The following is a 13,454-nucleotide window of genomic DNA, read 5'->3' on the forward strand; positions in this document are numbered from 1 at the left end:
GAGTGCACCCCAGGTGTGTAAGCAAAGGAAAGAGGTACATATGTAACTTGAGGTTCCAGTCTACATCTGGCCTGTGTTATACAGGAGATTAGATTAAATGATCATAATAATCTCTTCTGGCCATGGAACATATGGATCATCTCAATCCAGAAATGTAAGACTGTCAGTAGCAGGGCACTGGGACCTTCTTGCCATTGGTATTATCAGCAGTGAGGTGGGATATGAGAGTGGTCTCTGGATTTAATGAAGGACAGGGGAAATACAGGTTTAGGTGGTATCTTTTGTTCAAGTGTGAAAGGGTGGTAAGAGAGAGTATGAAATGATTGTTAAATTTTACAAGTGTGGTATTTTGTCAGGGTAGTAAACTCTGAGCATCGGGCAAGTGCAGCTAGCACCTGTCTATTACACATACTCCCACTCGGCCTTTACATTGTGTTATGGGCATATTGGGGCATCACTCAAAGAGGGCAGAGTTAAGACTGTCTGGGTGTTTTACTGTAACTCTGTATTTTTCTGGTTTACAGAAGTTTGAGTTTTGCTGAACTTGATTTCTGGAAGAGCAAGAACTATCACCAAGCAACCTTAACTCTGCATTAATAAAAGTTTTTTGCTATTTAATTTTCTAGTTTTTTAAACAGAAAGAGAAATGCTTGTAGGTAGGAGTTAATGGTCATTTAGGCAGGTGTAATTCTCACCTAGGTTCGCAGTTATATGTTACTGTGGCTAGGTTAATTAATAATAGACCTGGTTTCATGTGGTGCTTTTCATCAGTAGATCTCAAAGAACTTCATTATCCCCATTTTAGAGATGAAAACTGAGGCAAAGAGAAGTGAAATGATTTGCCCATGGTCATCCAGCAAGCCGATGACAGAGCTAGGAATAGTCCCAGTCCAATAGCCTTTCCTCTAGGCCACACGGTTCTATATGATTCCTTGGTGCTCTTCACCACTCCTGTATATCTGCTATAGTGGAATGGGGATAATCGTCATGCTTTGAAATGTTTGCAGTGTGTAGTTGTTAAAGGGATGGTGAGGGAAATCCCATGCAACATCTATGTTTCAGAACTGTGTCACTTTTCTTACATGATTGTTACTGTAATTTTAAGAGAGTAAGGGAAGACTGTTCTGTCTATGTGCTTCTTCACTCTCTGCCTCATCATTCACCGCAACATGTAGCCCCTGCCACCAACATTTCCAGTTCTCCCTTCCCTTCCCAGCCCATTAAGCCATTACTTGGCACTGCAGCAGTCATTAACATTTAAGAAGTTGTTCCTTGCTGTCTCCTGCCTTATGCTGCTGAATACATATATCACATGTATCTGCTTACTGGCAGGCTGCATGCTACCTTGGTTATGTAGCCTTAACTGCACAGCAAGCTGGACCACTCACTCCCACTATCCATCCCCAGTTGCAACCTCTGCCCTTGTTTCCTCAGGAATGCCCCGGCCCACCCAGTCCCCACACAGGGGTGATGTGTACCATAATTCATTTTCTGGATTTCAGATATTTAAATTTGTGTTACTCCAACCCCTAATCCTAACTCACATGCAAGGGCAGGGAGAGGGGCTCAGGTACCCAAAGAGCAGCAAAAAATTTAACAGAGGTGGATTTTCCCCAAATGTTTACAGTTTATTCTCAGATTTCTGCCGGTGGGGAACACAAGATGCATCCAGAGGGAGAGACCAGTGTCAAAGAGTCCCCCCATCTCAAGCTTTTCCCCCTTATTTATACATTAGTAATACAATGACATGTCCCTTAAAGAAAACTTGTCAAGCAAAAAGTTCCAATGGGCAAGCAAGAGGCTCCTTCTGATTATTGATTAACCAGGTGTAGGTTTTTCCAGAGTCTGCACCCTTGAGACCCCAACAGACATTCCTGAGGGTACATCCTGCTTTTAAAATGCATGCATCAGCAACTTCAACACAGTTCTTATCAGGAAGACCGGGGTCAAGCTGCCCTTTCTGTGGCACCCAAAACCCCCTCCCCTCCTGCCTTAGTCAAGCTGAGATTGCTGAATGGCCAATTTACAGCTTGCTGACTAGGCCGCCTTTAACAATAAGTCATAGTGGTTTCAAGCACTTTACTGGTTTGCCAAAGTCTCCTCGTACAACTATACCCTATGCAGCACATCAAATTTCAAGGCAATCTGATTAACTGTACAGATCTTAGAGCACTCAACTGAGCTTCAAACACAAAGCTAGTCTTAACCTTAACTACAGCAGACCTATTGCTCTATTAAAATGGAAAAACATATTATAATTGCTTCACTATAATAGGTGTTAGAGAAATTATGATACAGGATAAAAATAACGTTTTACAGTAGTACTTCAAAATTCCATTCACTGCAAATTGTAACATGAAAAACTTCTGGAATATGTCAGTCACTCGAAACATCATTTGTGACAAGCACAAGATTTCTGAAACAGCAGCGCATTTTTTACCTTGACATTATTCATAACAAATTTAAACCTCCAAGTGAATCACTGCACACACTGGAAATCTGAAATTGTTGCCAGTTAAATTTTGCTATAACAACTGATTAAAAAGAGGAAAAATTAAATCTATATTTTACAGCTGTAAATTTTTATTCAGAAACTAAATTAAGATTGGAGTGTTTTCAGGCTTTCCTGCCTACTCTTGGACCTTCTATAAGAAGATTAGGATATCAAACTCTGAACAACAGCAATCATTTGAAATACAGGCCAACGGGTTTTGAACTGCAAGGCCATTGATAGAACTGCTTTAAAAAAGAGTAGCTTTCCTCGGTCAACACTGCAGAAAATTTGTATTACTTTAAGTTTGGCATGGAGCTTGATGAGGTTTGCTGTTACTACAGTGATGCAAATGGACTTCTCAGATGACAGTGACCTAAGTAGCTATGCCAGGTGTGCTGCTATGTTGGTAAGTTTGTTGTTGCACAAAAGCAGCATGGATATGTTCAGTCTAGTCAGATCTCAAATTAGCAACTGTGAATCACATCTACATTGAAATACTGAGAGATTTTTGTGTTTAGCCGCAACATTCAGGGTCAACACGTTCCTTATTGTGTGAAAAAATAGTGCACCTCACATCAACACCACATTTTCTGTATTAATGCAACTGTTAAAATGTTATCTGATTGTCAATACAGCGTATGCTGCACTGTTTTGTTAAAGTTGTACATATGAACTTATGACAATCAATGCAATTTGCATTTCAGCAATGTTCAGGATATATTTATTGGGAATTACAACTGAATTATACACAGCTTGCAGAACAGGCACAGGTAGACACGCCACAGTTAAAATAAATCATATGGCAGAAAGGAAGTCTAGAACCCTTTTACTTTGTATAATTTTTATTTTAATATAATTTTTGCACTAAAAGCAGATATTCTTAATATCCATATGGTCCTGACCGAAGTAACACATTTAAAATAATTCAAGTGATTTAGGAGGCTAAGCTTAATTTAGGCAAGTAACTTAGTCCTACTGATCTTTAGCAAGACTTGGGTTCTTAAGGATCTATGTCGCTTTTGAAAATGGAATTCACAAGCTGAAGACACTTGAACACTTAAATACAAAAGGTTAGATAGCTGAACCAGATTAAAAGGTAAAAATTTCAAAACAGAGGTTCCATACTGTAACATGGCAAAATGAAGTGGTACAAAAATCACTCACCTTTTCTACTCTCTCTTCAGAGCACATCAACTCAATCTGTTCATGGAATTGTTTCTGGTAATATGTTTTCAAAATGTTCTCTTTAAACCGCATTTCCAGCTTGAGGTATTCCTTTCTGATTTCCTCCCGGTTTATAAACAAACTTTTTAGAATTTCTCGAAATCTGCCAGAAATAAGGGACAAGTTAAAAGAAACTGATGACACATGAAGTCCTTTCATGAATGCCTGGTTTACAGTGATACAACGGAAGCAAACAATTCCAATTCTGAGCTAAAAACGTAGATATGGAAAAATAAGGAATCAAAATTAGTAAGCGACCTCAAGAAAGGTGATATTCCTATTTATCTTTCCCAAAGTGGCAGTACAAAGAGCAAAGATTCTATAATGCAAATTAAGATCCATACAAAACAAGAGTACATATTCAAGTTTCAAAGGGGATTAAACTATCCTTGTTTAGTTTAGGAAGTCATTAAAAGGGTACATTTGTTTCTCTCTTCCCCCAAACAGCCACCACCACCACTACACAAGTACTGGTACTTCATTTTCTATAAGAGTTTAAACTATATACAACTCTGATATAAATATGAGACAACTGACACCCAAAGTACAGAGAAACTAAATTCCAAGAATTTAAATCTTTTCTGGTTTCTTCCTCCCCCTGCAGCTCTCAAGTTTTCAAGCTTTAATTTTAAAATAAAATGCCTTGCTCTTTGATTTGTGAAGCTGATATTTGGATTCAAGCAGATAGCAGCCAGACTCTCCTCACACAATGCGCTGTGCTCTAGTATTGCAGAAGGCTTCCCGTTTCCTTCTTTACTCTGCACGAGGCACCAGTCTATCCAATAGCTATGGTGACTGCTGCCAATGGCACATAATGCCGCCTACAAATATTGCAAAAGGACCCCCCCCCAACCCTTTGCAAATGAAACCCCAACCACTGTGGGTGTCCCTCTCAAGTGTTTAATCCCTGCAAGATCTCATGCATACTTTCCAATTGCTTGCAGCTAGTGGACAGTGAAACCATACTCAAATGCAATGAAGGTTTAGGTCCTAATACCTGTGAGGCTGAGGATGGAAAACTCGGGATGGAAGGATGTTTGGGAGAAGGGATCCAATTCTGGAGAAACCCTGATCTCTGGGTGGATTCAGGACCTACTTAGCTTTAATCCACCACTGTCCAGAGTATAAACCATTATGTAAATACATTATGAGTCTGCAAACACTAAAAAAATGGTACTGTTGGTTCTTAATGGGGTCGGGGATGGGATATTACCATGTCCTTGCTAACATTGTTAACAGATGATAATCAGATATATCCAGCTTATTAATTCACCTAGTATATATCTGTCATGTTATCCTATTCATTTGAGAGAACCATAAGAATATGCTTATAATTTTTGAACATGCAGATATTCCAGATATGAAGTGCCAGTTGTGTTTAGAAATACATAAGGTAAAAGTGACATCTACAGAACTAGGTAAAAGAAAAAAAAGACCCCTCCTCCCCCTCCCACAGAGATTCTTGTGGTGCGGCTGGCTGGATTTTTTTGTTTTCCAATAAAATGTGTTCCATCAGCAGCAGTTCCTTTTCATAACCTAAGAATGTTTAAATAACGCTCATGTCTTATTCTAGTATTTTATAACCGGACCAAATAGAATTAAAGTAAGAACTCCTCTCCACACTGGCAGATATTCAACTACTTTGTCCAACATTTTCCAGAGATTATTATTATTTCTGGATAGTAAGGTATATTTAAAATATATAATTTTTTAATTTAGAGACGAACAAAAGTTTAACAAACATAGAATAAGTCTCAAAGAAATGAAGCATTTCATTGCAGATGATCAGAGCAGAGGGGCACACACCACAGAGCTGGAACCATTTAAGATCAATTGTCCCATCAAGTATTTTCTAGTCCATTTATTCACTGGTAGAATGACTAGCACAATAGTGCCCTGATCTTTATTAGGGGTATTTACGCTCTACTGTAATAAAGGGGGAAAAAAATCACAATAAGTTATAATGATTATAAATGACTTGGGGCCTAAGCCTATAAGACAGTGACATTTTTTTTGAAAATGTTTATGTCACTTAAGAGCCAGTCTCTTTTGAAAATTTTAATCTTATTGCTGAGTTCAGTGCTCACTGCCAAGAGTATTTAACTGGAACTAGTCACAGTAGTAAGCAGCTTGTTCAGGAACTTTTGCAGGATTATGTCCCAAAGGTTTAAAAACAAACAAACAAACAAACCAAAAACATAACAGATTTGAGGAATAATCAACATACATTTTAGGAGTATTTATTAAAAAAGGATACCTTATTATTAAGCTAACAAAATTAAAGTTAACATCTAGAAATATCTGGAATAACTGAGTGACCACAAAATCACCATCCTCAGGCTCTACAACATCTTCAGAATTTAACAAATAATTCTTCCACACATATTTGTCAGTCTGTATAATTTTAGATATGGAAAAAATATACTTTTACAGAGGCATAGCAGGAAAAAAAAAGCAGCTTCTGTCTCAAGTTGTCAGACAGAAACATACAAACTGCATCCAGTATAAAAATATTTTATTGTATTTCCCTCCCTCCCCATCCTCAGAAATGTTTGACAAGTACAATTAGAGTAGGTACATAAACAGGGACGGACATACTCACGTTTTTACTGGTTTAGATCCGGACATTGGACAGGAACTATACATTTGTAAAGATGAGACAAATTTCTCTTCCTTCAAAGATAAAGTCTCACACATACTCAGGAGCCTCAACATTAGGTTCTTCAGCTAAACCTAACACGCTGATTACATATTCGCTGGAAATTCTCCAAGATTCTAGTCTATTGCTAAAAAAACTAGCTTGTTTGCAAGCCTAAAACAGATTTGATACTTTGCAATTAAATTTTGAGTACATAAGACAGACCATGCTGGGTCAGACCAAAGGGTACTGGGCTAGATGGACCAGTCTCTGACAGTGGCTGGATGTTTCAGAGGGGATGAACAGAATAGGGTAATTTCAAGTGATCCATACTGTCATCCAGGCCCAGCATCTGCAAGTTGGATGTTTAGTGACACCCGGAGCATGGGTTTGCTTCCTTGACTATACTGGCTAATAGCCATTATGGATTGATCCTCCATGAATTTATCTAATTCTTTTCTGAACTCAGTTAAACTTTTGGTCTTCACAACATCCCACTGCAACAAGTTCCACAAGTTGACTGTGCAATGTGTAAAGAAGTACTTCCTCTTGTTTGTTTTAAACCTGCTGTCTATTAATTTCATTGCGTAAACCATGGTTCTTATGTTATGTGAAGAGGCACAAAGCAAATAGAATCTTACTTTGTACTTGTGACTTGTCCTCATTTAATCCTGAGAGATGTAATATTATGCAAGTACTGTAATTTAGAGACATAAGTATCCAATTCTGCCTCTAGAGTTTTCCAGCTGAAAGAACAGCAAGGGCCAATTGGAATAATGCCAGCTGGATAATTCTCAGAAACCTGATTGTGATGGGATTCTAAAGGGATGCATCCAAGAAAAAAAAAAAAAGGCAGATATTTCTGACCATAGTCTTTTCCTCCCATACAGAAGAGGCTGACCTACGAAAATAGTCCAGACCTTGGGATAAATGAACATCAAAAAATTAAGTTGTTTGTTTTCTCTCCCGGGCATACCATATCAAAAGAAGAAATAATAGAACAAGAGTGGCCAAATGTACTGATCCTCCGAGCCACACACAACTACCCTCAGACATTCAAGAGCCGGGGCACACCTGCTGGGGCTCCAGCCCCACTCCTGCTGGAGCCCTGAGATCCAGCAGGTGTGCCCAAGACACTCTTCCCTACTGGACATAAGCCCTTACCCCACCACCCCACTGCAAGGCAGCGGTCCAGAGCTCTTCCCCCCCGCCCCCAGTCTGGTAGGTGGAGAATGGGGAGTGGCGTGGGGGGCTCTGTGAGCCACACTTTAATGGTAAAAGAGCCGCAGTTTGGCTACCACTGTAATAGAACATGACTAAGAGAAACAAACACCTTCCCTAAAGACAAAATAATTCAATGAAAACTGAAAGTTACAGAAACTAAGAAAGCTACAAATATAAACAAAGTCCAAGAGCTTGCCTATGAAACCTGGGCCTATACAGTACCCATTATGCAAAAAGAACTTCTCTGTCAGAGAAGTATTTGGCAGTAGCAACAACTAACATAGGGTATGCAGACTTTATACAGTCTGACTGCAGGCAAAAGTAACTTTAATAAGTGGCTGCACTGAAAGCTAACAAATTAATTGTCCTTTCCTCAGAATGGCTGTCAGCAGCAGTGCAGGCTGGATGGCACCAGAGGCTGGATGGCAAGCAGGAACAGAAGCAGCAGAAGCTAAGGCTATTATTTTAGTCAGAGTTTCACATAACACAAATAATCAAAAAAAGAAGTTTGATTTGTTAGCACGTCCCCAGATTCTAAAATAAACAGCCGTACAAAATTATTAGTACAAGAAAAAAAGGAGACCCCTTCATGTAAAATACTAGTTTGTCCAGAAATTTACACCACATTCCAGTCTTTTAAATAACTAGATCGTGGCCAGTTTCTTTGTACTTCTGATAACGTATACCCCAAATTAAGAAACACAGTAAAAGAACTCAAAAAGAACCACCGTGGCTTAACAACCATGTAAAAGAAGCAGTGAGAAATAAAAAGGCATCTTTTTAAAAGTGGAAGTCAAATCCTAGTGAGGTAAATAGAAAGGAGCATAAACACTGCCAAATTAAGTGTAAAAATGTAATAAGAAAAGCCAAAGAGGAGTTTGAAGAACAGCTAGCCAAAAACTCAAAAGGTAATAACAAAATGTTTTTTAAGTACATCAGAAGCAGGAAGCCTGCTAAACAACTGGTGGGGCCCCTGGATGATCAAGATACAAAAGGAGCGCTTAAAGATGAAAAAATAATTGAGGAGAAATTAAATGGATTCTTTGCTTTAGTCTTCACGGCTGAGGATGTTAGGGAGATTCCCAAACCTGAGACAGCTTTTGTAGGTGACAAATCTGAGGAATTGTCACAGATTGAGGCGTCACTAGAGGAGGTTTTGGAATTAACTGATAAACTTAACATTAACAAGTCACTGGGACCAGATGGCATTCACCCAAGAGTTCTGAAAGAACTCAAATGTGAAGATGAGGAACTATTAACTATGGTTTGTATCCTGTCCTTTAAATCGGCTTCTGTACCCAATGACTGGAAGATAGCTAATGTAACGCCAATATAAAAAAAAAGGGCTCTAGAGGTGATCCCGGAAATTACAGACCAGAAAGTCTAACGTTGGTACCGGGCAAATTAGTTTAAACAATCGTAAAGAATAAAATTGTCAGACACATAGAAGAACATAAATTGCTGGGCAAAAGTCAACATGGTTTCTGTAAAGAGAAATCGTGTCTTACTAATCTTTTAGAGTTCTTTGAAGAGGTCAACAAACTCATGGACAAGGGGAATCCAGTGCACATAGTGTACTTAGATTTCCAGAAAGCCTTTGACAAGGTCCCTCCCCAAAGGCTCTTACGTAAATTAAGTTGTCATGGGATAAAAGGGAAGGTCCTTTCATGGATTGAGAACTGGTTAAAGGACAGGGAACAAAGGGTGGGAATAAATGGTAAATTCTCAGAATGGAGAGAGGTAACTAGTGGTGTTCCCCAAGGGTCAGTCCTAGGACCAATCCTATTCAACTTATTCATAAATGATCTAGAGAAAGGGATAAACAGTGTGGTGGCAAAGTTTGCTGATGATACTAAACTGCTCAAGATAGTTAAGACCAAAGCAGATTGTGAAGAACTTCAAAAAGATCTCACAAAGCTAAGTGATTGGGCAACAAAATGGCAAATGAAATTTAATGTGGATAAATGTAAAGTAACGCACACTGGAAAAAATAACTCCAACTATACATATAATATGATGGGGGCTAATTTAGCTACAACGAATCAGGAAAAAGATCTTGGAGTTATTGTGGATAGTTCTCTGAAGACGTCCATGCAGTGTGCAGTGGCAGTCAAAAAAGCAAACAGGATGTTAGGAATCATTAAAAAGGGGATAGAGAATAAGACGGAGAATGTATTATTGCCCTTAGATAAATCGATGGTACACTCACATTTTGAATACTGCGTACAGATGTGATCTCCTCATCTCAAAAAAGATATACTGGCACTAGAAGAGGTTCAGAGAAGGGCAACTAAAATGATTAGGGGTTTGGAACGGGTCTCATGCAAGGAGAGATTAAAGAGGCTAGGACTTTTCAGCTTGGAAAAGAGACTAAAGGGGGATATGATAGCAGTATACAAAATCATGAGTGATGTGGAGAAAGTAGATAAGGAAAAGTTAGATTTATTCCCATAATACAAGAACTAAGGGCCACCAAATGAAATTGGCAGCAGGTTTAAAACAAAAAAAAGGAAGTTCTTCACACAGCGCACGGTCAACTTGTGCAACTCCTTGCCTGAGGAGGTTGTGAAGGCTAGGACTATAACAGTGTTTAAAAGAGAACTGGATAAATTCATGGAGGTTAAGTCCATTAATGGCTATTAGCCAAGATGGGTAAGGGATGGTGTCCCTAGTCTCGGTTTGTCAGAGGGTGGAGATGGATGACAGGAGAGAGATCACTTGATCATTACCTGTTAGGTTCACTCCCTCTGGGGTACCTGGCATTGGCCACTGTCAGTAGAGAGGATACTGGGCTAGATGGACCTTTGGTCTGACCCAGTACAGCCATTCTTATGTTCTTATAAAATCTCAATAAATTCTATGTTACTGTTTAAGAAATTTAACATTTCATAGATCTGTTAGGTCATCTAGACCAGCTCCCTACTAGGGCAGGATTGTTCTCTGTAGTACATTTGGTGAGATTTTTGCCTAGCCTAGTTGTTAAAGTCCCATGGAATGGGCTTCAATTACTTCCTCTGGGAGACTATTCAACACCCTAATAGATCTGTCAGGAAACTTTTCCTGCCACTGTGCCTAAGTTTTCAGTTTCCCAATTTCATTCTATTGCTCCTAGCTCAACGCAAAACTGTACCATCCCAAATAATTCCATTCTGTTCTTGGTGTTTACAAATGTCTGCTGTTCCCACACACTATGTATTGTTAAGTTAGCCAAACTGTCAATATATGTTTTTTTAGTTATGTTTTTCCTTTCTAGTCCATTTCTCTAGCTTGTGGATTGCTTGCGTTACTCCTCTCTGAATTCTCAGCAGTCTCAATATTTTTCATGACAAAATGGTGCCCAAAACTGAGTAATCCTCTCCCATCTCTACGAATCCTCTGTATGGTGCTCAGAATTACATTAGCAAAAATGACCAGTGCATCACCTTGCAAACACCATCTAATTTGTTATCCACTATGAGACTTAGGTATGCTTCAGCATTACTGCAGGATAGTTTTCCAACTATCGACCATTGTTTTCAGACCCTTTTCCTCCCATTTTATAGGGACCTTTGTGAAATCTTAAAGTGGATAGGCAAAATTGACACATGGCTTAGAATCACTTTACAGCAGGAATAAAATCAATATATATCTGACTCAACCAAAGATAGGAAAGCAAACCTTATAGTATCAGCATTACATTATAGGATTAGTGAAACTGCATTTTGCGAAGTTTTAGTTTCACCATACACACCATAATCAAGTACCAATTAAAACATTTAGATTCAAGGGGTCTATTTTTATGCATTCCAAACATATTTGTGAGATATTTAGGGAAGAATTGCATTACACTATATGAATCCTTAGTTAGGAAAAAAAATTAGTGTGTGGATAAATCCCTGCCTTTAACAGTACAACAGTATCTAGGCCAAGATATCAGTAGTTAGAAAGATCAATAAACTGTCAGTTAATTTAACTTCAGTACCTCCAACATACATAAATCACAGATGACACAAACTGAACAAATTGTAAAGAATGCATACAAGATAAACATTTTAAAACAAAGGCTCAATGGCGAAGTTCAGATTTCTGTAAGGCTCAGTGCTCAAGTGTAAACAAACACTGCTGACCAGAGTAAATAGCCACACTTTTGTCAAACTGGTAAATATTTAATAGGAAAATATGTACAGATCTCAGAACTTCGCCATTTCCCTCCCCCCAAATGCTGATGTAGGTGAATTGAGTAGATACCTTGACTTCCATAGAACTTGTAGTGTTTTACCCAATAATTTAGCTAGATAGTTAAAGCATCAAATGATTAATTCTTCTGTTTTTCTTTTAAAAAGAGATAATTGGTAGTCAAGATTTTTTCAGAAAACTTTTTATTTTCAAATTATCTGAATACATTTCATGTTCTATTAGAAACAAAGAGGATGAGAGACTGGGTAAAATCAATTTGTGCTTTTCTATTTGTCCACTAATTAGTAAGCAGACCAATGTCCTTTTCAGGATTCCAGGAGTGTAGTGTTTTGGTTTATTTTATTTTTTTTTGGTTATTTTTTAGCCACACAATTTAAGGAGGATTTTCAGTTAATATGTCACACTTTTTCATCTTTCACACGCTTTACAAGTATTTCTTAATTTATACAACATGGCTCAATTAAGTATCATCATTTTACAGGTTTATTAAAAAATTCAACTATCTACTTTTTTTTTTGCACTGTATAGTGTGCATGATTTCTGAACCTTTAAATAGAAAGCTCAATATAGTGAAATTTATACCCTGTTGCTACTTGTTTTTGCTGAAGCACTAACTCCAATCCAGCACTTAAACTTTTTTTTTAAAACAGGAAAAACTAGATTATTCCTTTACAGTACTGTTTTTGCCATCAGATTATAATAAATGGAAGATATGGCCTTTTAATATATAGCTTTAGAAAGCTCATATGCCTATATTGAAACGTAATAGCTGAAAGTTTATCACTGAATAGGAAGTTAAAAAAAAAGTTCATTAAGGTTACCAACTGATATTTTTCCTGCCATTAAGTTAAAGTTCTATAGCAGAGTCAAGAGAGACCAATTACAAAGAGTCTGTCATGAGATTTGTTTTATTTTAAATCCCTCCCTCAAGATGTACTGTAAAATGATATTGAGTATAATGTCACATCTACTTTAGAGAGATCAACATGAATCAAGCCAAAACAAAGATTTTTTTTTTAAAACAAAAAAAAGTATAGAACTGACTTTACAAGTTTATGGTAAAATTCTGCAAACATAAATTTGTCAAAATGAGACCTTAATATGATGTTACCTTTGTATTTCCACTTGCTGCTGGTTTGAAAGAACACTTGTACCATGGTTTTCAGGAATGGCTGCTTTTTCTTCTTCATATGCTCTCAGTTTCTCTTTCAGCATTATGATCTGAAAAATGAGGAAAATATGTTTTGATTGAAATACAAAGCTTGCCTTGTGTAACTTATTTTTCACCATCTTTCTGTGCTTCTCTTGTAAAAGGCATTTTTAAATTAACAGTTAGGGATATCCCCCTGAATAGAACATGGAAACATTTGCTCCTTAGGAAAACTACAGAGAAATGGTAAGACAAATCTTATCAAATACTTTAATTCATTGTACACTTTCTGCTTATACCACAGTGACGTTAGTATAGTAATTATAGTGATTAAGACTGACATACCTCTTTCTTTTGTTCATTGCAAATCTTAACATATTGACTTATATGACTGTCCAAACTAACAACATTGCTTTTCAACTGTTAAGGAAAAGAGAAAGTTAAATTTTAACAACATTCTTTATGATACATCATACACAGTAACTGCACTAGACACAAATATCAGTAATTAAATTTGTACTGTATTACAAGACGAGACAAGAATATGT

At 37.6% G+C, this 13,454-nt stretch overlaps 1 protein-coding gene across 2 annotated transcripts in view; it reads right to left on the reverse strand.

Moving 5' to 3' along the window:
- The window catches only part of KIF18A (kinesin family member 18A), a 116,727-nt gene that overhangs the window by 56,074 nt on the left and 47,199 nt on the right, over window positions 1–13,454 (reverse strand). For both annotated transcript variants that reach the window (XM_045016278.1, XM_045016279.1), the window contains 3 exons: window positions 13,252–13,326; window positions 12,868–12,977; window positions 3,659–3,821 (listed from right to left, as the gene is read on the reverse strand). In XM_045016278.1, coding sequence (XP_044872213.1) covers window positions 3,659–3,821; window positions 12,868–12,977; window positions 13,252–13,326 — 348 coding nt within the window. The remainder of the gene's footprint in view (window positions 1–3,658; window positions 3,822–12,867; window positions 12,978–13,251; window positions 13,327–13,454) is intronic.

The sequence above is a fragment of the Mauremys mutica genome, chromosome 4 (assembly GCF_020497125.1).
Source record: "Mauremys mutica isolate MM-2020 ecotype Southern chromosome 4, ASM2049712v1, whole genome shotgun sequence".
NCBI lineage: Eukaryota > Metazoa > Chordata > Testudines > Geoemydidae > Mauremys > Mauremys mutica.